This window comes from Malurus melanocephalus, unplaced genomic scaffold (genome assembly GCF_030028575.1).
Source record: "Malurus melanocephalus ecotype Western Australia unplaced genomic scaffold, MMel_1.1 scaffold_983, whole genome shotgun sequence".
Taxonomy (NCBI): Eukaryota; Metazoa; Chordata; class Aves; order Passeriformes; family Maluridae; genus Malurus; species Malurus melanocephalus.
The window spans coordinates 74,623-99,043 of record NW_026624215.1 but is presented as its reverse complement, the minus strand read 5'-3'; the positions used below and the strand labels follow the sequence as shown (position 1 = coordinate 99,043).

Sequence of the window (24,421 nt, the reverse complement as noted above, 5' to 3'; positions counted from 1 at the left end):
CCTCGGCCCGCTGCTCCACACCCTGGAGGACCCCGCCGCCCCGCCGGGAGAGCTGACGGACGCGCACCTCACCATCGTCAGGTGAGCGCCGGGGGGACGCGCACGCTGCCCGGGGGGTGAGGGCGGCCTGAGGGCTCGGCCCGGCGGGGGCACGGCGGGCACGGTGAGGGAGAGGCCCGGGAGGGCGATCGGAACGGGGAGGTGCTGCCCCGGCTGGGGACGGCGTGGCCGCGGGGGAGACATGCGGGTCTGGGGGGAGGGAGAGGAGGAAGGAAGTCGGGAAAGGAGGGAGGAGTGATGGAAGGAAGGAGAGGAAGAGGAGGGAGGAAGGAGTGCATCTTCACCGGGTCTGCGCATCCCAGAGCCTCCCTCCCCTCTTGCATTTCCCGGGGAATCATCAGGGGTGGATGAAAGGAATGTTGGAAAATAATAACTTTCATCTGATGACAAAAAAAGGAACTGCGTTGCAGCTTTATGGCTGGAAGGGTGAAGTTTTTAGTTGTATTTCTCAGAGCGATCGYGGCTTGTTTGAATCGCATTTCTTGTTGAAAGGCGCATTTTCCCCATGAGTTTGTGCCTTTACCTGCATCTTTCCAATTTTATCATGTGCAGAGGYATGAGATCTCTTTCTCTCAGTGTCTCCCTTGAGTTCCTGCCCTTCTATTCTGCAGTGACTTTTAAAGCTGTAACTGCTCAGATACCAGATTTTACAGGTTTCTAGAAATAACTGACAACAAAAAAAAAAGTCCTGATGTAAGTACTCAGCAGCAACAGGTTTCTCAGGTTATCCCTGGATGACTGAACTTACCACTGTTTGGGTTTTGCTGTGAGAAACTGATGATTAACATTTTATGGGATAATTACAACTCTGTGGTGTGGATGTTCCTCACGTCCTTGCTGGTTGTCAAACCAGGATTGTCCTGCTCCTGAGGAATGTGCTTTTTCAGCTCCTCTATTTCTGTTTTTCTGATTTGTAGAAAGTAATTTAAAGTTTCCATGCTAAATTGTAATGTTTCTATAGAAGTTGACCCAAAAAAATGAAAGCCTTAATGTTTTTATAAATATTCTCTAAGCAGAAAGTGAATCATTATTCTCTTCACTTTCTCCATTGTACTATAACACAATATTTTACTGCCATGTGGTGGCATTTATGCTCTTAAATTTCTTTGGTGTTATATCAATTTTCTTCAAGAAAATAGCCTTCTGTGTGTCAGAAAATGAATGTTATGTCATTTATAGTGTGTTTAACTTGTAATTATTGTTTCTTTTCCATTCTTGCAGTCGCTTGACTGGTGAAGGAGGCAAAGCATTCACTGCAGAAATCAGGAAACACTTCCCTCAACTCTGCAAAGTGTTTAAGGTGTGTTTGTCCATTCAGTTCTCTGCACTTCAGTGAACAAAGATATATTTTGGTGGGCATTGTAAGACTCAAATTTAATTTCATTTGTAATCCTAGGATCATTGAGGTTGGAAAAGACCTCCAGCATCATGGAGTCCAGCCTTTAATAGGAATGCAGGGTAATGACAGAGCAGGAAGAGGTTTTTTTTTTGTAAAACAGATGGAAAATTAATGCAGGAAAAAAAAGCAGGGTCTTGGATGTGTTCAGGCAGTGCCACAGTCAGATCTTCCAGCCAGAAGAGATTGGGTGTTGTGGCTGCCTTAGGAACCCTTCAGAATTCAGAAAATGCAGTAAATGTCAAGTTTTTTTAAGGATTAATGTAAAGATTGTTCGTAGCCAATTTTTCCTTGTGTTTCAGGAGTTTAAAAACAATTGTAGAGTCATGAGATAGAACATAACATACATAGCCAARGGGAAGAACTTGGGATGTTTAGGATTTACTTCAATAAAGTTGTCTAAATTGCAGAGATTCCTGATAACCTGAGATTCTGGTTTTGTTTTTTTTATTTTTTTCCAGGCACACATTTCGAGTCCAAACTTGGAGCTCAGTAATGCAGCATTGCAGGCAGTGGGGTTCTGCACTTTTAATTCAAATAACACAGCTGAATTATCTGGTAAGCAAACAAACTGGGAGTAAAAATATATACATCAGAGTTCTTTATGTCCTTTYTAGCATTTATTTTAATTTTGGCCTGGTTTTGTCTCTTAATATCAGCAGTGTGATCAGTTCATTAATTACATTTTGTACAGAATTATGGTGATAATTTTTTGTGCTCTTACACTAATCCTGTTTTATTAACTTTAGTTTCATTAAACACTTTGGTAGCAATTAGTGCAGTAATTGGTTGTGTGGAATTAGCAGACAGAAGAAGATGATGTGGGGAAAGAGTGAAGAACCTATTTGTAGGATTTGTGTGTGCACAGTGATGCTTTTCCACATTTTCCAGCTTTTACTTGGAGATTTCTCRTTGTTCCATCAAATCATGGAGTGGTTTGAGTTGGAAGAGACCATTAAAGTKCATCTAGTCCAGCCCCAAATATTTCAAATTAATCTAAATCTTGTGACTGCATTCTTAGAAGGTGCTAAATCCCTTTTACAAAAGGTTTTGTTGCTAAAAACTGAAGGCTTTGCCTCAAGGTGAAACCACAGGGTTTTGGGAGCAGGGAAGAGGGCATTTTTTGTGTTTCAAATTGGTTCTTTTGGTTGTTCTCAATTTTTTCAGTGTTTTGCTTTCCTATTGTGCCAGATTTCCCCTGATTCCCTGTAAGAATGAAGCATCTCCAATAATATCTATGTCTTTTGTTCATAACTCACTGGTTTTTTTTAACCAGTTGATAAATTAGGGTCAGTTTTGTTACAGAATGTCAGGCTCCAGAAATAACACAGCTCTGAGAACAATGGAGAGGGAGGGAGGACAAGCAGCTCCTGTACCTTTGTGTGTACTTTTGGTCAAGGGAAAGGAGTAAATGTGTCTTTACATTTCTCTGATTGTGGGTTCATTCACCCACAAAGTGCAAATTTSTGATAAATCAGACTTATTACCCTTGAATTTTAAAGGAACACATGATTTCTCCATCTGTTTTCCTAGCTGGTTGCAAATCCTATATTAACCTTATTAATTTTTACATAGTGAGTTATAATTTTACCACCACCTTTAATAATAAAACCTCTTGTAGACCCTAAAATAAATTTATTGAGATTGACCAAAGTGCTGCTAAATTTGCTTGAAATCCAAGAAGTTTTGAATAATTATTTAATCTTTAGCTCTKGTGTATTTAATTAAAGTTATCTTCCAGTTCTGTAGGGTAATACAGACATTCTGCATTATCAATATCTGTATATTAATAAATTTCCAGCTTTTTTCCTACTTCATTGGGAGAGTAACTGCTCCAAAGTAACGTTTGAGACAATAAATCATTGCAACTTGTGGCTGAATGACTCCTGGGCAGTGTTAAGTGAGCAGAATGACCTGGACTGTGATGAACATTTGTGATTTGGAGATTTGTGTGTTCTGCTTTCAGCCACAGAGACCCAGGACCTGCTGTCAACAGTGAACAGTGTTGCTGTAAAATCCTCAGACAAGAACACTCGCACTCGGGCACTTTGGGTCATCTCTAAGCAGTCATTTCCTCCAGAAATTGTTAAAAAGGAGGTGAGTTTCTTCACTTTTTATTTCACTGGCCTCATTTCACACGGAGGAGGTTTCAGAAATTGTTAAAAATGAGTGAGTTTCTTCACTTTTCTTTCACTGGCCTCATTTCACACGGAGGAGGTTTCAGAAATTGTTAAAAAGGAGGTGAGTTTCTTCACTTTTATTTCACTGGCCTCATTTCACACCGAGGAGGTTTCAGAAATTGTTAAAAAGGAGTGAGTTGCTTCACTTTTCTTTCACTGGCCTCATTTCACACCAAGGAGGTTTCAGAAATTGTTAAAAAGGAGGTGAGTTTCTTCACTTTTATTTCACTGGCCTCATTTCACACCGAGGAGGTTTCAGAAATTGTTAAAAAGGAGTGAGTTGCTTCACTTTTCTTTTTGTGGATTTATTTCCTAGGGAGAGGAGGCAAATTTTTGGTCACTCTCCATTCAGTGGCTTTTGAATGTGAAGATTATTTCCCATCAAATCTGAGAATAAAATTATCAATTCTTGGCAAACTTGAGCCAGAAATTACTGCTTTCTTTGAGGAAGATGCAATCTGAGCWATTCTATCAGAAAGCAGTGAAATTGCACAGTGGAGAAAGTTTATAAATATTCCAATTTAAAACAAAACTTGGCATAATCCAACCACAATCCTGGAAAATGGAGTTCCATAATTGCACCTGCACATGGCATTATTTATATCCAGGTACTCACTCTGCTGTTCACTTGTTTCCTCAGGTGTCCAACATCCTTTCTACCCTGGAAACAATCCTGACTAAAGGAGAAGTACAATCTGTTGTGGTKGAATATGAAGCACTTAATGTCATTATACGGTGAGTGTTCTTCAGTTGTGATCCTTAATTTGAGGGGAAAACTCTTCATACAAAACCATAAATATATTAAAAAAAAAAAGGTTTGTAATGCTGTTTGAATTGTTGGATGTATTAAGGACTGTTTTTCTCCAGTGCTGTCCTGGTTTTRAAGGCTGGGGGTGATTGCTGAGTGCTGTGGTTTGGATTTGGGATGAGAGGAATGTTAATAACACRGGGGTGTTTTTGTTACTGCTGAGCAGTKTTTGCTCCAAGTCAAGGACTTGGCAGCTTMTCAGCCCARCCCTGGGGACACAAGGAGCTGGGAGGGGACACAGCTGGGCCAGCTGATCCAAGGGGATATTCCCTGGAATATGGAATTGTGCCCAGATGTAAACTGGGGARCTGCTGGGCAGTGCCTGGGAGCAGTTGCACTGTGCAYTRCTTGTTTTGTGTGTTATTAGAAATGTAAAAGATTACTGTTAATACAATAATGCTGATGCAGAAATTGGGCAATATTCAGATGAAAGCCTTGCTCTCAGTTTTAATGGCTTTTAAGGAATTATTTCCCMAGTCTCACCTGTGCTTCCCAAGGCATGTTCTTATATTTTGTTTCCAGAACCTGCCTGGTTGAGAGATCTCTGCCATTATTTGGGGTTTTATTTGAAAATGCCCCCTTGCCAGCATGTTTTAGTGCAATGTTTCCCATAACATGGTTGAAATTCTCATTCCAAAGGTGACTTTTTATGACCATTACTGAGAACACATTGTTTTGGTTCAGCAGAACTAAAATATTCCAATTTTATCGTTATATAGTATTAATTTAATTTCTGTATTAATAAATACATTGAGCTTGTATCTTTACTCTTCTTTAAGTATTMTCTTTAACTTGTGGCATCTGGTTTGAACTGCAAATCCATTTGAAAGTGGAATAGTGCTTTTCCTCTGGCTTTAATAACTTGAAAGGCAGCAGTTTTCAATAAAATTTCAAAATAGAATTGATTATAAAGGTTTCCTATAATTATAGGTTGAATTACAGCATATATTGATTAGATAAAGATAATTTGAGTGCCTGAGCAGTCTGTTTGAGATGTGTAATCCCTATTTTTATTGGGTTTTTTTTGGGATCCAGCTTAATGGARCAAACTCCAGCCCAGATGGGAGAAGAGGCTGTGAGGTGGGCCAAGCTGATCATCCCTCTGGTTGTCCACTCTGCTCACAAAGTGCAGTTAAGAGGTGCCACTGCCCTGGAGATGGGAATGCCACTGCTCCTGCAGAAACAGCAGGAGGTGGCTGCTGTCACCGAGCACCTGATGACCACAGTGAGTGCCAGAGCTGATCTTTTGCTCCAGGAGGAACTGGGGTTTTTGGGAGTTTGGGGTATTCATGTGATTTTCTGATTGATGTCAGTGGTTTTGATGGAAAAAATGAATGGAAATGTAAATATAGGACTGTAAAAATGTGACAGCAGATAGAGTTGGGAGGCCTCAGAGTGGAGATGGAGGCAGGAAAGTGTTGGATACTCAGCATTTTCCATGTCCATTAAGATTCCCCATCCTTTCCAGCAGCCCCTTGGTGTTTTTGATGAAGCTTTTTATGTTCCCCTGCACTCCCAGAACTCTGGACTTATTGGCTTATTTATTTTGCCATATTCCCTGCTGAAAAAAAACCAAAAATCCCGACCAAACAAGGTGGTGGTTAGGGTCAGAGTGTGTTTTAACTTTAGGGTTAGAGGCAGAGCAAATATTTAAAGCAGTGGAATTTGATCTGTTGGTTGGCACTGTCAGAATAACAACCATAAATTCCAACAAAAAAGAGAATCAGGTGGTAGCAAATGCTCTGTGGACCAGAATTAAATCCTGATGAGGGAACATGCTGATTATGTCTCCAGAATCGATATGAGTGTGTCATTTTCAGATTATTTTAAATATATTTCTTGTAGAAATTCTGTTTCTTTCTGCCTGCAGAAATTAATTTCCGAACTTCAGAAATTRTTTTCTACAAAAAACGAGACCTTCGTGTTAAAGCTGTGGCCCCTGTTTGTCAGATTGCTTGGCAAGGTGAGCACAAAGGCAATCAGGAATCTTTAAAAAAGGAGTTTTGAGCAGCATAAATCTCTAAATTTTGAATTTTTCCTCCTCAGACTTTGCATCGAAGTGGCAGCTTCATCAATTCCCTGCTGCAGTTGGAGGAGCTGGGATTCAGGAGTGGCTCCCCTGTGGTGAAGAAAATTGCCTTCATTGCATGGAAGAGCCTCATTGATAATTTTGCTCTAAATCCAGGTAGATTGAAAAAAATAATCTGAATTGTTTTGCTTATTGTCACTTTACATAACTGGGAGAGAATATTAAGAATATTTCATAGTGGTCAGTGCTGTGGTAGATACCACTGGATACACACATAAATAAAATTGAAGTTTTTGGGTTTCTTTGCCTTGTTTTGTTTTTTCTTTTTAAGGCAAAGTGATAATTTAATCATTCAAATTATTAAATCTTAATCTATTTTAGTCYATCTTAATCTATCTTAGTCTATCTTAATTTTCTGCTAGGAACAGAATAAAATTATTAAATCGTGTTTTGTGGTGCTGTAATTGATCCAAACAGCAACGAAATAGAGAATAAAACATTCTGTATAACTTTTTTTTGGAATGTGGGGTTTAACTGGACAAGGGCAATGTTCAGGATTCCAGAGGTGTTTAAAAAAAAAGTTGTTTTAAAGGTGTAACCTCGACCTGGACAAGTTTTTAGTCTGCCCTGTACCAAAATATTTTTTTACCTTGATTGTGCTTCTCTCTGTTCTGAAGAAAAAACTTTCATTTTCCTTCCCCTGGGGCAGTTGGGATCTAACAGAGCAAGCAAGAGGGAATTTCTTCCTGTTTATCACAKAATTCCAGAATGGGTCAGGTTGGGTCACCTGTTCCAACCTCCTTTCTCAAGCAGGTTGGAATTGAGAAAATTTAATTTCAGTCTGGTGTTAAAAAGAAATACTTGATTTTTCCAGAGTTATTCTAGATAATATTTAGAGCAGTGAGATAGTCTGAAAGGATGGTGTGTCTGAGTTTTGCAAATTAGCACTAATTGAATTTTTAGGTAAAATACAGTTGGAAAAAGCATAATAAAAATTATTTAAAATTATTTAATTAAATTTGTATTGCTTAAAATACACGTTTTTTTGTCTTCCAGACATCCTGTGCAGTGCTAAGAGGCTGAAACTGCTGATGCAGCCACTGAGCTCCATCCATGTGAGGACAGAGGCTCTGGCACTGACCAAGCTGGAGGTGTGGTGGTATTTGCTGATGAGACTGGGACCTCACCTGCCTTCAAACTTTGAGCAGGTAACAGAGCTGAGAGCAGCCTGAAAACTGCTGAAAAGACCATAAATATTTATGAAGATAGAAAGGAAAATGATCCAAGTATTTCAGTTGTGCTGGAATGAACATGTTTCTGTTCAACACCTGAATTTCATTAAATTAAGTTTGAGGATGGGAGTAAAGGGAGAGAAAAGTATTTTCTTAGGATGGTCAACTGTATTGTATTTAACAGGAGTTTTAGTTGAGTTGGCCATTTCTAATTCTGATTTGTGASCAGCAGCCCAGTGTGGGATATTTGAAATGTGTGCTTTGTGGTTTGCATGTTTTACAGCTGTTTTTCCTGGGCTGGGATCCTTTTGCAGGTTTGTGTCCCGTTAATCCAGAGCACCCTGAGCCTGGATCCTGCTGCATTCCCAGGAACTCCCACTCGCCTGCCAAACACCCCCAGCCTGGGCCCAACAACCCCTGGGCAGAAATCAGGTACTGAAACATCAACCTGGTCACCTTTCCAGCTACATTTTAGATTCAGAGACACATCTGTTTATCACATTTTTGCTTTTTCATTGATTATTATTATTGAAAATAGTGATTTTTTCCATATGGTTATTCCAGGACTCAGAGGTAGTGATTGATACTGGATTAAATTAATGTTTGCATGTATTTGTATATGTGCTGTTTGTAGGTGCCCTTTTATTTCTGGAGTATTTTTAGTTTCTGCCTGAATTGTTATAAAATCTTGGGATGGTTTGGGTTGGAGGGAGCCTTGAAGATCATTTCAGTTCCAATCTCCTGTCCCCTGAAAGGACAGGGACACCTCCCACTGTCCCAGGCTGCCCCAAGCCCCAATTCCAGCCTGACCTTGGGCATTTCCAGGGATCCAGGGGTGGAATTCCATCCCAGCCCCTCCCAGCCAGGAATTCCCAGTTCCCAATATCCCATCTAAACCTACCCAGTGATGATGATCCATCARTGATTTTGGAGTTGATTTTTGATCRACTCCTGCTTTTTCTTCCCTTTATRSAAKCCTGGCATCCATGGCTTGTGCCATKCTAGRYTGGTRTAATTAGGAGCCTCAAGAATGTYCTGGAWGTGGGGATTTTCCTCTGTTCCCTTCTTTAAAATGATCATCTTAATCCTGTGAAATCACAGCTTAGCTGGTCAAAAYGTTTTGCCAAGGCCTCTTAAATCTGTGTTCCATGTGAAAGTTTCCAGTGGGAATTATTTTGTAGCAGTTGTACAACTTTTTGAATTGTTTAATGACTGTGTAACCACAGCTTTAACCATGGAGATTTATGTGGCCAAAATAAAATTTGGTGTCCCAGAGTTTGCAGTTTTGGGTAGAATATTTATATTTGGAAAAAAACATGGATGTGATGGTAAACCAGAACCTGCTGTCAGTGGAGCCTTTCAGCCAACACTSCTCAATGATTTGTCCTTTTCCTGGGAGATTTGGGGCGGGTGGATCTTTTTTTCCCTGAAATGTGATATATTTTTGTGCCTTTTGTCCCCTCCCTCAGGTGCCCAGCTGTTTGTGAGCCCAGCCACACCCAGGATGGCCCTGAACAGCAGTGGAGCAGGAGCAGGAGCAGTGCTCTTCCCTTCCATCCAACTCCTGGGCATTGAAATGCTGCTCCACTTCTTCATGGGACCAGCAGTTGTTGATTTTGCTAAGCAAAACAAACTTGTGCTCAGTTTAGGTATATAAGTTAAACTTTTTTTTTATTTTTTTATTTGCATAATCACAAATTTTGTTGAAATGAAACGCTTTAAACATTTAYAACTTTAAAGATGAGATTTTTTTTCTATGTTAAATGCTCTAAGCACGTATGTACTTGATGATTTTTAAGGCTTGTTTTCCCAGTAAACTGCAAAATAACAGGTTTATGGAATRTGTTTTTTTGTTCTTGTAGAGCCTCTCCAGTACCCACTGATCAGTAGCCCTTCTTTTTTTTGTAAACATGCCAGCACTCTGATCAATGCTGTTCAGGATGGCTTTATTGCAGTTGGAAAAGAAGTTCCTGGTAAGAATTTAGTGATGAAATCTGATTATTTACTGCAAAATCAAGTGGGCAAGGGAAATAKAAGAAATGTTTTGTTTAATATCCTGATATTTTATTGAGTAGAACTGGTCTGACTTGCACTCAAAACCTAAAATCACTTTTTTCTTCAATCACAAYCTGTCTTTTAACACAGTTTATAATTTAGCTGCAATTTTGTTGAATATTTTTATTGCAAACTGAACAAAACCATTTTTATCTTGTAGATTGCTTGCTCCATGCTATCTGGAAGGACATAAATGGATATGTAAAAACAGCAATTGAAGCAGGTAAAAAGGGTCATTTTTTATCATTTGTCACTCATTGCTCAGCAGTCAGAGGTTGATTTTGAAGACCAGACCATAAATTGTTGGTCCTTCATTGCTTGGGTTTAGTCTGAATCAATAATTTTGTTTTTTTATAAAGCAATATCAAAAGAAAAAAAAACACCTTAGGTCTTCAGTACTGAGAAATGGAGGCATTCAGTGAATACTAAAATTGAAGTTTTTGACTTTTTTTCTTCAATGAAATTTTCCATTTACTAAATAAACTCAGAGGTTTTTATTTAAACTTGGAAATTTCAGTTATGTTATGAGCAGAATTGGTACCTGACTCTCTCAGGTATTTGTTTACAAATGTACACWGAATTTTTTTGCTCTTGCACTAAAAGTTTGATGCTCAGAATGGCCGTTGCTTGGTTCTGCTCTAACTGGAAATGTTCTTTATTCCAGGCAATAAGAAAGAAAAGCAAGGCTCAGAAATACTGACCATGTTACTGCAGGCCTTAAAAAACATTGTGGCATCAAATTCTCTTCCTGTGCAGAAAATCCTGGTACGTTTTTCTTTAAAAACATTTTCAGATTTATCAGCAGAGTTGGGTAAATGATTCTCCTATGCTTCAAAAAACAGTTTGGAGACCTTGATGGAAATTTTTTTGTTGTTGGTTTTTTTTTTTTTTGACTGAAGGGAATTGTTTCAATTTTGCTTTTATTTCTGGTGTTGCTTTAAATACTTAAATCTTCAGAAAAATATATTTATTTTTGTTTTTTTTTTCTTTTCCTCTCCTTAGTCCCTCATTGATATCACTGTCAAGGAGCTGCCTCCAAAAGTATTGGGATCACCAGCTTATCAGGTTGCTGATATGGATCTTTTAAATGTAAGTGAATTAATTCTGGGACTTTATTAATGCTGAAGGATGTTGGGAAGGCAAATTAATTCATCTTCCAGAATGCAGACTTTGTTTCCAGGCCTCACAGCTGAGGAATAATTGAAGTGTCTTTTAATTAATGAACTGAACCCTGAAATTACTCCATTAGTGAATATTGTGTGCTGCATCAGAAGGGAGGAACAAATAATAAAATACCTAGAAAATAATCACCAAAAGAAACTGAAAAAAGGTTGAAATTATGGTGAATTTGGGGGATTTTTGTGTTCAGAGGAGCAGACTGAGTAGGAAGGAGTTGGAGTTGTAATTGGCAGATATTAAATAAATTTTGTTAAATACTCTCAACATTAGCACACCTGAAAAATTTGTGCTAGATTTGTCCAAAAGATCTCCTGCTGCAATCTGGAAATGAGAAAATCCTGCATCTGGCAGCAGTTTCAGGTTTCCAGTTCCCCTCTTCCTTTTATTTTGATGTGTTAGGATTGACCAATTTGACAACTATTAATAATTGTGAATTTTTGGCTCAGTTTAATACAATATATAGATACTTGTGTGGGTGAGGCAGCCATTTAATTGGAAAAACATTGTTTTAACCTCTTTAATTTTTTTTTCCAAGGGAACTCCAGCTCTGTTCTTAATCCAGCTGCCTTTCCACAATAACCTCTTGGACTCCTGTGTGACAGATGAAAGGTATGTGGAGCTTTTTTGTGTATTCAGCATCCTTTAGAAAAAATATCACTTTTTTTTTTTTCCTAATTTTACCTGAAAAAAACCCTCTTAATTTCCTTGCCTAGATTCTTTGTGATTCTGGAAACCCTGGTGGGTTTTGTGCTGTCTGGGCCCACCTCTGCCCTGGCTTTCAGTGAATCTGTGCTCAATGTTGTTGATCAGAATGCCAAGCAAGTGGAGAACAAGGAGCAYCTCTGGAGGATGTGGAGTATTGTTGTTAATCCTCTGACTGAGTGGATTAATCAGGTAATTAATTAATCAGTGCTTTTTGGTTCTTTTCCCCAACCCCAGAGCCCCACAGGAGAGCTTTGTGCTGAGCATTTATTTTGATTTTTTTTAAGAATTAAGTGATAGTTAAATTAGATACCATTGGCACAACACTGCTGTTAAAAAACATGGAAAGCTGCTCTCCAGGAACTGTTAACTTTTAAATACTATGGGTTTATTTGCTTGGTGTGAAAATATCATAAATCCYAAATTGGGATGTTCAGGATGTAATTAGACCAGAGTTTTACTTGTGTTAGACATCTTTACTGTGATAAGAGCCACATAAACTGTTAATATTTAAAAGGTTTTGCAGCTTATTGGAAATACACTGATTGTAATGGAGGAATTGTTGAATTAATTACTCTTCATGGGAGTCATTAGACCTAAAAATGTAAGAATTTATTAAGAGAACTTTAAGGTTCTTCCCAACCCAAAYCATTCCATGATTCTCTAAGTGTGTAATCACTTTTTGCAACCAAAATAAGTTTTCTTTTCACAGATTATTTTTATTCTTGGGATTAAGTTATTTTGGCATTTAGAAACAGAGCTTTTTATGCCTTTTGCAGCAGGATCCTCTTGAACTCTTGAAAGAACAAAATATCTGATTTTAAACTRTGCTTCTGTACAATTTATCAGGAACAACCATATTTATTATCCCAATTTTGCAGCTTCATTAATCAGGAAACTCTTCTTGTTGCAGACTAACGAGGTGAACCAGGGGGATGCCCTGGAGCACAACTTCAGTGCTGTGTACAGTGCTTTGCTGCTGCCAGTATCCCACATTTTCCCCACTCAGGGATTCCCACAGGTAAATCTGAGTGTGTAAAGTTAATTAAAATAATGTGGGGTTTATAAAATCTCTTAATTGCCTGATAAACTCAGAGTTTGCTGTCAGTGTGTCTCTGCATTGGACCGCTGCTCCAAGGTTGGATTTAAATCCTAAAACTCTCATTTAAACCCCTAAAAAATTATATGAGTTTTTTCAGAAGAAGAAAACACAAATCAAGTTTTTCTCTGTGCACAGAAATTACCATTTATGACCTTTTTCTCTCCATTTTTAAAGGCAACTCTGAAATCCTTGTTGCGCACGTGGTCGGACCTGTACCGAGCTTTCGCTCGCTGCTCTGCTCTGGTTGCAACAGCAGAAGAAAATCTGTGCTGTGAGGAGCTGTGTGCCAAAATAATAGCTGGGCTAGAAGGTGAAACTCCAGTAGTGAGTATAAAACATACATTTAGCAGATCTCTTTGAAATTAAATACAAAAATTCGTTGTGAGCTCTCAATGCAGTGATTTCTGTGGTGTGGTTTTGGTGAGACTTAAGAAATTCTTTTTGCTRAAAGGAGTTGGTAGAAAAATGAAAGAAGGGAGTAAAATTAATTATAAAAATAATTCAATATTCAAATACTTRAGCAGACTTTAGATTTGACTCTTAACTAATTAATAATAATCATTGAGTGTCATGATAAATGGGATTTGTGTGGATGAAATGTGTTTTTAGATTTTGGCAACTTCAGGTGGGATTCACAAATACCAGAAATCCATAATTGAAATTAGGAAGGAGGAGAGATGTGGCTTGGAACCATCAGCCTTGTACATTAAAATGTAAAATTTTTATTTCTAAAGTTGTATAAACTTTTATATTATTGAAATTACCTGTTCTCAAAGCCACACCACAAAGGGAATTGGGGTGAACGTTAACTTCGAGACATAAAATTATTCATGCTTGAAGTTCACTGTGGAAAAAATACTGTGAAAAAAACAAATTTAAAAAATGGAGTTTGAAAACGTGGAATTTAGAGGATTGCATCATTATAACTTACCTTGGATGCTGCTGTATTTTGATGTTTGTCAAATTACTTTCAAAAATCAATCATTACTAAACAAGCCAAACTTAAACAATTTTAAAGTTCTTGAAACTTTTTAAATATTGAATTTTTTATTTAGCTCACAGTATCAGTGTTCCTTGTAAATCAAGTTTKGCTTTATTTAGAAGAATCTGTGATGAATTGAGTGGGAAAAAAAGCAAATTTGAGCATCATTTTCAATGCACTAAAAACTAATTTTGCTGTGACTGTTAATGACAATTTAATTGTTGTGCCTGCAGTGACTTCTGTGGCAATCAGGGTTTGTGACCCTTTAACCTTAATTATATTAATTTATTTTAAATGTGACCCTTTCTCCCAGTTGCCTGTCACTGTTTTCTGCTTTAGACACTGTATTTATCTCATTTGTTAGAATGGGAAGCTCATCCTCAATTGTGTAAATATTTGTATTTAGAAATGTAATTTAAATGTAATTGAAAAATGTCTGATCTGATAATGCAGAATAATTTTGTCCACCTTTCAATTAAATCTGTTGCTTTGCAGTCCTGATCAGACAATGATTTTTTCTGTCATTTTTGCTCTTTTGAACTCTGCTGATGATTGATTTTTTTTTGTTTCTGATGGATTTCTCTTTCTCATGATGGATTTCTGTTTGTCATGATGGATTTCTGTTTCTCATGATGGATTTCTGTTTCCTCCTCAGATGTTTCCCATGCTGGAAGGTCTCACCCACGTTGTGTCAGTCATGGTTGACTGCATCAATTTTGCACCCTATGGAACAAAATTCCAGCCCAAAACCAGATGTAAGAATTTTGGATTTGGRGGTTTCTCTGTGTGACTTCAAGATTTGGTTAAAAACGAGAGTTTAACAGRAGACAGAGGTTTATCATATATCAAATATTCTTTATTTTATTTCTCATTCCCACTTAAAATTGCTAAAGCTGAAGAAATAATTTACAAAATAGTAAAGCACTAAGTAAAACCATATTTTTACTATATTCGTACTTTAAAAAGTATTTATATTATTTTTACTCAGTTAAAAAATATTTACAGTTATTTGCCCCAAATGGGAATTTGTTAAARTAGTAACATGCAGTGTTGAGCTGCTGAAGGAATTAGATGCTTTAATTGGAAATGTTAATGAAAAAATAATATAAATTAATTATAAATTATRAAATAAACTAATAAAAATTTATATTTCTCCTTCCCTCCTGTTGACTGTTGTAGAATTTATGTTTCAGGTGTTATCTGAGGAATGATTCTTGTTTATTTTCAAATAGGCATTAAAGCCTTAAAAGCAAAGGCTGACCAGCCATAAATAGAAATAAGAATAGAGATCAGTATTGAGATGATAAAAATGAGCATTAAAAATGTATTTATTAGGTCTTGTTAGGATTTTCAACTCTTTGTATGAAGATGTAGTTTGAGAATCAAAGTTCTGCCTCTCTTGCAGACTCAGTGTTCAGATGTATTTTGTTGTCAGGAATGTTAGTTAAGGAAAAAAATCAATTTTTTAATACAATTTTTAATATTAGCTCCTCAGACTCCCACAGACTGGGCTAAGAAGAAAAAGGAGCCCCTTGGCAAGCTGACCTCTCTCTTCAAACTCCTGCTGATGCTGCTGAACTCTTTCCACGAGTTCAGCTCCAAAGAAATCCCTTTGGAGCCTCTGATGTCAGTGGGACCTCCCCTTCTGGCTGCTCTCCACACCATCATCAGCCACATCTCTCTGCCATCCATCATTGGCACCACCTTTGCAATTTTTTCCAAGCCCTTGGCAGAGTTCTATGAAAAAACCAAGTGAGTATTTTTGGAGGGTGGGGTGGGAGTTCTGGAATTCAGGGTTTGCAGGGTTTTCAAAAAAACTTCGTATTTTGAATTTTGATCTTTTCAGAGTGGCTGTGTTGGCATCTCTGCAAGGCTGAAAGGTTTAATTTTCCATGCAGTGAAGATATTTATGAACAGGAATTTGTTTCCTAGTGGGCAGGAATTTCATGACATTTTCTAGAAAACAAATTATTATTACTTCATGTACACTCAAATCATAGAAATTCCTCAGCAGAAGGAAATGCTGAGAAAAACTTGGTTTGGTGCTTCTTTTCCTGAGTATAATTTTCCTTAGATTCATTCATGCAAATGGAAAAGTTTCTTTTCTGAGCAATGCTTTTTTTAAAATTTATTCCTGAAAAGGCAGAAGTTGGATCTTTATTTTTAAAGAAAGACATATGGAARCAAATAAAAATTTGGGAACCTCTTCAGCTTGGAGAATATAGGCTTAATAAAAGGAGTTACTAAATGCAGTTTCCTCACATTTTTCTGGATAATTGTACCTAAGGAGTTTTTAAATATGGAATATATTTCTTTATATGGAATATATTTCTTTATATGGAATATATTTATTTATATGGAGTGTATTTATTTGTATGGAATATATTTATTTATATGAAATTGGTTAGTGGTACTTCAGCTTTTTAATGCAAATATTTACGTGGCCTGGGAAATGTGTTTGGGGAGAGCATTAAGAAGGAAATTAGAACTTCATTCATAAAAAAGCTTTATTTTTTAATTTGTACTGATTACTCCTGACTTTTCCATTCATTTCTCTTCAAATTTGTGAGTATCTGTGGAATTTAAAGGATAATTCAGGAAACTCCATCAGGAAATTGTTTAATCACCCAACTGAGGCTCATTTCACAAAATGATTCCATCAAATTATTCACTAAAACAAATGTRCAGTGCTTGAATGGATTTTGTGTTAAATTTTTGTGCTTGGGATAGATGAGACAACAGAATATAAATTGATTTTATTTATTTTGGCAGGCTCCCTGAGGTACCCAAAGTCTACAGCAATCTCAAYCCCAAGGTAAATTTGCTACAGAAATCACTGGGGCTGGGGAAAATGTGGGAGCACCAGAGTTTCCTCCTGTATTAAAAAGAAATAAATTTCAAAATGGGATGAGGGTGGAGAATGGGTTCATAAGAATATATAAGTTTATAAGAATATATAAGTTTATAAGAATAAATTCTTTATTCTTGAGGGGAGGAGCACTCAGCTCTTCGACTTTTATGTGAAGTGACATTTCAGATTGTTTATTTGGGCTGTAATAAAAAGAGCTAAATAAGGTTTTAACTCCAATATTAAATTATAAGAATAAATACTTTATTCTTGGAGGGAGGAGCACTCTTTAACTTTAATGTGAAGTTACATTTCAAGTTGTTTATTGGGGCTGTAATAATAAAGAGTTTAGTAAGGTTTTAACTGCAATATTAATTTATAAGAATGAATTTTTTATTCTTGAGGGGAAGGAGCACTCAGCTCTTTGACTTCTATGTGAAGTGACGTTTCAAGCTGTTTATTCGGGGCTATAATAATAGTGTTAAATAAGGTTTTAATTCAAATATTGCAGCTTTTATTTGAAACTTAAGTTCAAACCCCTGTTTTTTTGTTCTCCCTGAGCTGGAGAAGCTGCTGGCAGAGATCCTGCAGTGCCTGCAGTGTCACTGCCCAGGCTCGTGTGACACTGAGCTCCTGGAGCAGCTCAGCCCCGTGCTGTGYGTGGCTTTCCAGCACAGGAACAARCAGCTCCGCCAGCAGAGTGCCCAATTCTGGAATTCCACCTTTGCCAAGGCCTCCTCACTCACCTATCCTGAGCAATTAAAGTAAGAAATGTGTTTTTATTATTTATATCTTTATAGGAAGAGCTGTGTTGGATCACTCGGAGCTGGGTGATCCGCTGCTCTTTTTGTGCACCTTTTTCCCCTCCCACAAATTTAATTTTTTTTTGTTTATTTTGTTCTTTTTTTATTATTATTTTTTTGTGTTTGTTTGTTTTTGTTGTTGTTGTTGTTGAGCAGGTCTGTATTAAGCCAAGTCAAAAAGAAAATCCCTCTGCTGCTGCCTGGYTTTGAAAGCATTGAGATATCTGAGGAGTGCAGTGGTCCCTTCTCTGACACAGTAAATATTTTATTACCCCAATTTCATGGGAATTGTTCAGCAGGGAATGAAAAGCCAGTTGGGATTTTTAATATGATTGATCTGCACTGGAWTCATGTTTGCAATAATAAACTGTGCTGGGTTAGCACTGACAACAAACTGAGCAGGTTCAATGCACTTTCTGCATTGTAAATTTTGGGTTCTATGASTTTATTTGAAATAATTTAGTTTTTAAGTTGTAATTTAGAGGGAAGTGGGAGTGTGGGATGGTTTTATTGCAGAAATTAACACAAAGTGGGTTTGTGAGTTTGGAATTTCTTCAGTTTATTTTGATTTGAATAGATGGAGAATTCCCAGCTGGATGCAAARATCAGTGGAATGGAGGTGAAGGTGGGACAAAAACGAGATTCAATATTGGCACAGACAAATGAACAAAAAAATGATGGGAAAGACAAGTCCAGCAACGTGCAAGTAACCCCTGCAAAGGTAAAGTGTTCCCAGTTGGGTGTCCTGGAATCAAATCCAGGATCCTCAGGACAAAATCATGAGTTTAGTGATGCTCAGGCTGTCAGCACACTCAAATTTAATATTCCTGTCCAAATTCTCTGCTGAGTTTTAGGGGAGGGATTGTGGCAGATCAAAACCTCAACCCTCCCTTTGGGTGTTGAATTTTGGGGTTGGCCATTCTCTCACAGGGACAGGTCATGTCCTTCAGGAATTCCTGATTTTCAGTTCCTCTCTTGTTCCTAACTCAGGGTTTGGATTCTTTATCTTTCTGCAGTTGAAACTGGAATTTTCATCTGCCAAGACTRCAAGTGACACACTTTTGGAAGAGGAGAAATCTGTTGATTTTGTGTTTATTCCTCCAGAAACAAAAGCAAGAATATTGACAGAGCATCAAAAAGAAGTGCTGAGGTCAAAGAGGTCTGTCATTTATTATKTCAAACTTCATGTGAAATGTCATTGATTGAGCAGTTGAGCTTGGCTTAACTTCATTTCCTGCATTTCAGGGCACTGCAAATCACTGAGTGTTGTTTTTCCATACAAGTTTAAAGCTCAGAGAGTTCCTGGCTTTGCTGTTTTAAAGCAACCAAATTGTTCTTGGGACTGCATTTCCTAATTTGATTGAACACACTCTACCCAGTCTGTTTGGAGTTTGAGAATTTGGAGTTTGGATTTTTATTTCATTACTCACTTGCAGTGTGAAATTAGATGTCATTTTTCATAAATCATGGAAGTGAAAGGATTGGGGAAAAAAAATCTGATAAAAGGATTTACTGAGTCAGCAGCATATCAGGAATTAGGATATTTCCAAGACTCACCTTAACTGCAAAGGAATCTTTGGAATTCTCTTTTTAATRTGAGAAAATAGTATTAAAATGTTTTCTATGCTTAGCAAAAGCAGAGTGAGCAGAATTCGTGTGGAATTGTGCAGTCAAGTGCTTGCTGAATTCTTTACAGAGTGGGATCCCAATCACAGCTTCTATTCCCCAAAAATAAAGATTGAAAGCAGCTGAAAAGAAWGGCCTTGAAATAAGGAGATAATGAATTCTGACCTCCCATTGCTGGTTTTGTTCCAGAGTGGATATTCCTGCCATGTACAACAATTTGGATGCATCACAGGACACCACCTCCTTTTCCCAGTACACTCAAAGCCAGGAAGATTCTTTGTGAGTAAAAGTCACCAGCTCTGGTCATGAAGGCATCTCCTTTTGCACCAGCACTGATTTCAGTAATTCTCTTCCAGGGAAGTGCCACCTGCAGTGGAAAATGCCAAGGAAGACACTGCAGCCAAGCCTCAGGTRATTTCCCATTGTCTGATGGGGATTTGGAAATCAGAGTTTTCACCAAAACACGAGAGTTTTGGTGGTTTGTTTTCCATTCTCAGCACCAGATGAGAGACAATTTACATTACACCATTGGTTCTGATCTGTTCTGCTTATATTATTTATTTATATAATTTATTGATATAATTTATTTATATCATTTATATTAATATCAATCATATTTATATAATTTATAAATGACAGGCCCAGTCATTGGGTGTTTGATTTCAAAGGGAGGATTTATATGAGTGGTTTCTATGCTGTGACAATATTTTATTGGGGTCAAGATTACAAATCCTCAATTCCTTTTGGAGAGGAATTGGCTSAGCAGTTGCTGTGATCACTGTAGTTCCAGGTAAATACAGCAAGTTTGTTAATAACTCTGGCAAAACTTGAAACCTTTTTTGATAGTTTTGGGATTAAATGGATTTTTAAAAAGTGTCCTTTATAATTACCAATAGATAATAAATAATTGGAAGGAAGGGTGGTTAGGAAAACCTTGTGCGTGTGTTGTTTTCAATATTTTGTTTGAATATTATATTCATGGGACAAATATTTTTCTGTTTTTTGGGGCAGGAGGAAAATKCAGAMAGTGAAGGARGTCACCCCGAGGAGAGCCYAGCCTGCAACAGCGAGGAGGAGTCMAAAAATGAGCCAGCTGAGATGATCCCAGCAGAAACATCCACTGGAGAGGGGTCAGAGATGAGTTCTGTGGAAGCAGCTTCCAAGGAGRGCTCAGCAGGGAAGGAGAACACCTCAAATGGCAGCAGTGGCTCAGCTTCCAGCGACATCATCTCAGGCACCCCCCAGCCCGTGAGCCGGCGCCAGTCCTTCATCACCCTGGAGAAATTTGGGGCTGCTGAGAACAGACCCTTCAGCCCAGCCCCSTTAAACTCTGTCTTGGAGGTGTCTGGGGCAGCCACGCCAGAGAGCAGCAGTGACAGCAAAGCCAGTGCTAAAGCAGAGAAATGTGGAGAGGAAAATAAAAATGCTCCCAAAGCCGAGCCTGAGGCGGGCTCTGCCWCCATCCGCAGGGTGACACGGCGCCAGAGCAGGATGGAGCTGCAGGGGAACAAATCCAAACTCCAGGGCAGGACAGAGGAGTCCCCTGCTCCTGACAGTGTGGAGAGCAGCACTGAGCCAGGCCCTGCTGGAGAGGATGTGGAGAACACCCTGCCAAGCCCATCCCAAGCTCAACACTCCATGGAATCAGACAGCAGGAAAGCTGAGGATGAGAACACCGAGATGGAAAAGGCTCTGGACACGGATTTGAAGGAGAACACCCCCCCAAGCAGCAGCAGCAGCCCCCCAGAGCAGCCCCCAGCAGAGGACAGCCCGGTGGCACCCGTGTCCCCTCAGCACAAAGTGCTCCGCCGCTCCTCCAGGAGACGTTCTGAGACCGTGGAGAGCTCCTCGGGCAGCCAGGACAGGGAGGATGGGCCCCCAAAGAGAGACAGGAGGAAAGAGGATGAGAAAACTGGGCAGAAGAAACAGTCACAGGGTAAAGATGATGGGGCCCAAAAGCAGAAAGGAATTTCAGGGAAAACGACAGAAAATACAAAAGAAAGCAGCCAAGCTGAGAGAGTGGCAGAGGACTTGAGCTGCAGGGACTCTCCTGCTGCCAGGGGCCTGGATGAGGAGGGGAGCAGAGGGGGAAGGAGGGCAGAGGATTCCCCCAGGGCTGAGGGGGAAGCTCAGGACAGCCTGAGCTCAGTGGGACAGAAAGTGGTGGAGCGCCCTCGGTACCACACCCGCAGAGCTTCCCAGGGTTTGCTGTCCAGCATAGAGAACTCRGAGGCTGACAGCTCTGAGGGCAAGGAGGAAAGCACAAAGAAGAAAAAACACATGAAAGGGAGGAGCAGAAGTGATTCTCTTGAAGGGAAATTGAAATCAGAGGCGCAGCCAGAGAGCCACAGCCAGGAGGTGTCACCTCAGGGAAACGAAAATAAGAATTCACAGGAAGAGACTAAAGGTGAGCCTGAAATCAGCTCTGGTGCTGCAGTGACAGCTGAGCCGTGTGGCCTGGAAAAGCAGACAATTCCTGCAGCTGCTGGAGAGACTGKGGGACCTGGCAGCTCTGAGAATGCTGGTGCTGCCCTGGAGAACAGCGTGGAGCWCAAGGGTGATGCTTCCATGGAGTCCCTGGGCAGCCCCTGCATGTCTGAGCAGGAGGGGAGGGCAGCACAGGAACAGGAGGAGAAGCAAACCAGCACGGGGGATTGGGCACCAGGAACCAGCATTTCTGGGGCTGAGTCCTCCCATCTGCAAAGCCCTGAGTGTCAAAACAAGAGAAGCAAAAGGGTGAAGAAAATCAAGAGCTGYGATTGCTGCTTTAAAAAGCCAAAGCAGCAGGTAACAGAATCAAAGCTGAGTGAAGTTAAAAATGAGAAATCAGAGCCAGAGGAGCCCCAGAGCACCCCAGTGCAGACTCCTGGGAATGTGTCTGGGAACTCAGATCTGGAGGAGAGCTTGGCCCTGGCTCCCTGTGCAATGAGCACCCCACTGCCCCCTCCAAAGGAATCCCTCAGCTTGGAAGGGCAGGGAATGGCTCTGGATAACCTGCAGGRRAGCACTGGGGRGGAGGAGGAGAACACMGAGTGTGCAGCAGRGGAAASCACAGAGYCCATGGAGGAWATCAAGGAACCTGCTGAGCAGAAGGAGCAAACAGAGCAGGTTCTGCCTGACAGCATTCCAGAAGAGCCCCTGGAGAGCTGCCTGGACACRGGGAACCAGCAGGAAGAACCAGCAACTGCAGAGAAGGAAGAAATCAGTCAAAATGGACAACTGGAAGAGGTGCCTGAGGAACTGAGTGTTGACAGCAAAGCTGAGGAAAAAGAGATTGAGGARCCAGAAGGAAATGAGGAGGAGAAAGAAGAAGCTGAGGACGCTGCAGGAGAAAGTTGTGATGTTGCAGATAAAGAAATGGAGGAGGAATTAGAGGAAACTGAGACCAAAGTGCCTGAAGATGCAGCTTTGGGGAGCGTGAGTGCAGATTCCCCGCTGAAGGCAGTGGGGGAATCCTCTGTGCAGGTGACTGAGAGCCCCACCAGCCTTGGGACCCGTACCTGGTCCCCCTTGGCMTCCCCATCCACCAGCATTCTCAAGAGAGGGGTCAAGAGGAGCCAGGAGGATGATTCCCTGTCCCCTGCTAACAAGGTATGCCATGGCATTCTGGAGCAGAGCTGGGATGAGGAGCTATAATAGCTCCAAATATGTTTAATTAGTGGGTTTTGTTGTGAATAATCCCATGCTGGAGCTGAGGACACATTAAACTTTAATGACTTAATTCCTAACTGAGCTCTTATCTCCTCAGACTTCATTTCTCAGGTTCATTTCCAGCTCTAAACCTCCTTCTCTCCTCAGATCCGTCGGGTCTCCTTTGCAAAYCCCATCTTCCAGGAGGGCCTGGCAGATGACATCGACAGGAGGAGTCCTGTGGTCAGATCCCACTCCTCACCCTCRTCCAGAAGTCTTAAAATCCTCTCCAACATGCAGGTCAAGGTAAATTCCATTACAATATTCAATGTGTCCCATTTATTCAGGATTTATCATCAATGGCTTTAGTGCCTGTTTGTGTCACTTACTCCCAATTGTAAGAGCTGAGGATCACAAGTGTAAGAAAMAAAACCACTTCAGCCTGACTTGTTCTGTTACTCTGAGCCCACTCTGAGGTTTCAGGGGCTAAAATCTGAAAATTAACTGAATTCCTACCCTTAACTGAACTCCTACCCTTAACTGAATTCCTACCATCCTGAGAGATATTTTTTTCCTCTTTTTCTATCCAGCACATTACCACTCCAACCAAAGGATTTCTGTCCCCTGGATCTCGTACCCTTAAATTTAAGAGCTCAAAGAAGTGTTTAGTAAGAAGTGCTTTAGTTCACGTTTCTCTTCTATATTTTTTTTTCCTGTATTCAGCGTGTGACAGTGAATTTAAACTTCCTCTGTGTTCTCCCAGATCACAGAGATGGCCAAGGAATCTCTGCCMTGCCCCACGGAATTTGTGTATCCTGCCTTGGCTGGCTGCAAAGCCCCTGTGGATGTCATTTTACCTCAGATCACATCCAACATCTGGTGAGTGGCTGCTTKMTTTTGAAGTTATRTTCCWGTAGAAAATGAATTCTTCCTGAAGMTACAAAACCAGGATTTTAGCCAGAATTCTTTAAAAGGAGTGGGGGTGATTTGGTGAGGGAGAGATTTCACTCTTTTGGATTTTTTTCAAATACTTTTTTGATGACTGTCAAGCTTGGATCAGGGATGACCAGGAGTGGTCCCTCTTTTTATTTTGATGATCCTGTGGCTCCCTTCCAGCTCAGAATATTCCCTGACTGTCTAAAATAACCCATTTTCCCTTCTCTGCTGCAGTGCCAGGGGCTTGGGGCAGCTCATCCGAGCCAAGAACATCAAAACTGTGGGAGACCTGAGCACCCTGACAGCTCTGGAAATCAAAACTCTGCCCATCCGCTCCCCYAAAGTCTCCAATGTCAAAAGAGCTCTGAAGGGATACCATGAACAGCAGGTAAAGTTGAGTTTAGTACTCAGGAAGCCAATATTGAGCTAATTAACTGCAGGAGGAATTAAGGATTCTTTTCTTTCATTAAAAGCAGCATTTTAAAACCTAATCCCTGGCAAAAGTGGGAATTCAAGGTGCAGATGTCTGGGTTAAACTATTATTATTAACAGGAATGGTGATTGGACTTAATATAAGGTTAAAATACATCTCCCCATGTAATCTAGGGTTTTTTTTTGTAATCTGAAAAGGTTTTCTCTCCCCAAAAAAAACTCCCAGGTAAAATCTCGAGCGTTGGAGGAAAACGTGGTGCTGGAAGATGCCGAAAAGCCTGGAAATGACGTGGAGGATAAATCTCTTTGTGGAGATGAAGAAAAACTTGCAACAGGTACCTGTTGGTGGCTTTGTGCTTTGGGTTTGGAGGGTTCTGCTCTCTCACTGCCTTCATTCCCTTCTACTGGGAAAGCCTCATCC

General features: G+C 39.8%; 1 protein-coding gene across 1 annotated transcript in view; it reads left to right on the top strand.

Moving 5' to 3' along the window:
- Nucleotide 1: 1 nt before the first annotated feature.
- The window catches only part of RIF1 (replication timing regulatory factor 1), a gene marked incomplete at its 5' end in the record, with an annotated part of 25,953 nt that continues 1,533 nt past the window's right edge, over nt 2-24,421 (top strand). Inside the window, 34 exons of the mRNA XM_057386536.1 lie at nt 2-81; nt 1,282-1,360; nt 1,918-2,014; nt 3,423-3,553; nt 4,277-4,371; nt 5,480-5,669; nt 6,315-6,407; nt 6,491-6,629; nt 7,530-7,681; nt 8,020-8,137; nt 9,175-9,354; nt 9,568-9,678; nt 9,921-9,983; nt 10,425-10,525; nt 10,763-10,849; nt 11,475-11,548; nt 11,653-11,833; nt 12,555-12,662; nt 12,918-13,067; nt 14,381-14,480; nt 15,213-15,477; nt 16,498-16,540; nt 17,135-17,337; nt 17,533-17,632; nt 17,954-18,097; nt 18,393-18,535; nt 19,192-19,281; nt 19,359-19,413; nt 20,014-22,593; nt 22,801-22,938; nt 23,223-23,300; nt 23,396-23,511; nt 23,803-23,956; nt 24,227-24,335. Of these exons, the coding sequence (XP_057242519.1) occupies nt 2-81; nt 1,282-1,360; nt 1,918-2,014; nt 3,423-3,553; nt 4,277-4,371; nt 5,480-5,669; nt 6,315-6,407; nt 6,491-6,629; nt 7,530-7,681; nt 8,020-8,137; nt 9,175-9,354; nt 9,568-9,678; nt 9,921-9,983; nt 10,425-10,525; nt 10,763-10,849; nt 11,475-11,548; nt 11,653-11,833; nt 12,555-12,662; nt 12,918-13,067; nt 14,381-14,480; nt 15,213-15,477; nt 16,498-16,540; nt 17,135-17,337; nt 17,533-17,632; nt 17,954-18,097; nt 18,393-18,535; nt 19,192-19,281; nt 19,359-19,413; nt 20,014-22,593; nt 22,801-22,938; nt 23,223-23,300; nt 23,396-23,511; nt 23,803-23,956; nt 24,227-24,335 (6,547 nt within the window). The remainder of the gene's footprint in view (nt 82-1,281; nt 1,361-1,917; nt 2,015-3,422; nt 3,554-4,276; nt 4,372-5,479; nt 5,670-6,314; nt 6,408-6,490; nt 6,630-7,529; nt 7,682-8,019; nt 8,138-9,174; nt 9,355-9,567; nt 9,679-9,920; nt 9,984-10,424; nt 10,526-10,762; nt 10,850-11,474; nt 11,549-11,652; nt 11,834-12,554; nt 12,663-12,917; nt 13,068-14,380; nt 14,481-15,212; nt 15,478-16,497; nt 16,541-17,134; nt 17,338-17,532; nt 17,633-17,953; nt 18,098-18,392; nt 18,536-19,191; nt 19,282-19,358; nt 19,414-20,013; nt 22,594-22,800; nt 22,939-23,222; nt 23,301-23,395; nt 23,512-23,802; nt 23,957-24,226; nt 24,336-24,421) is intronic.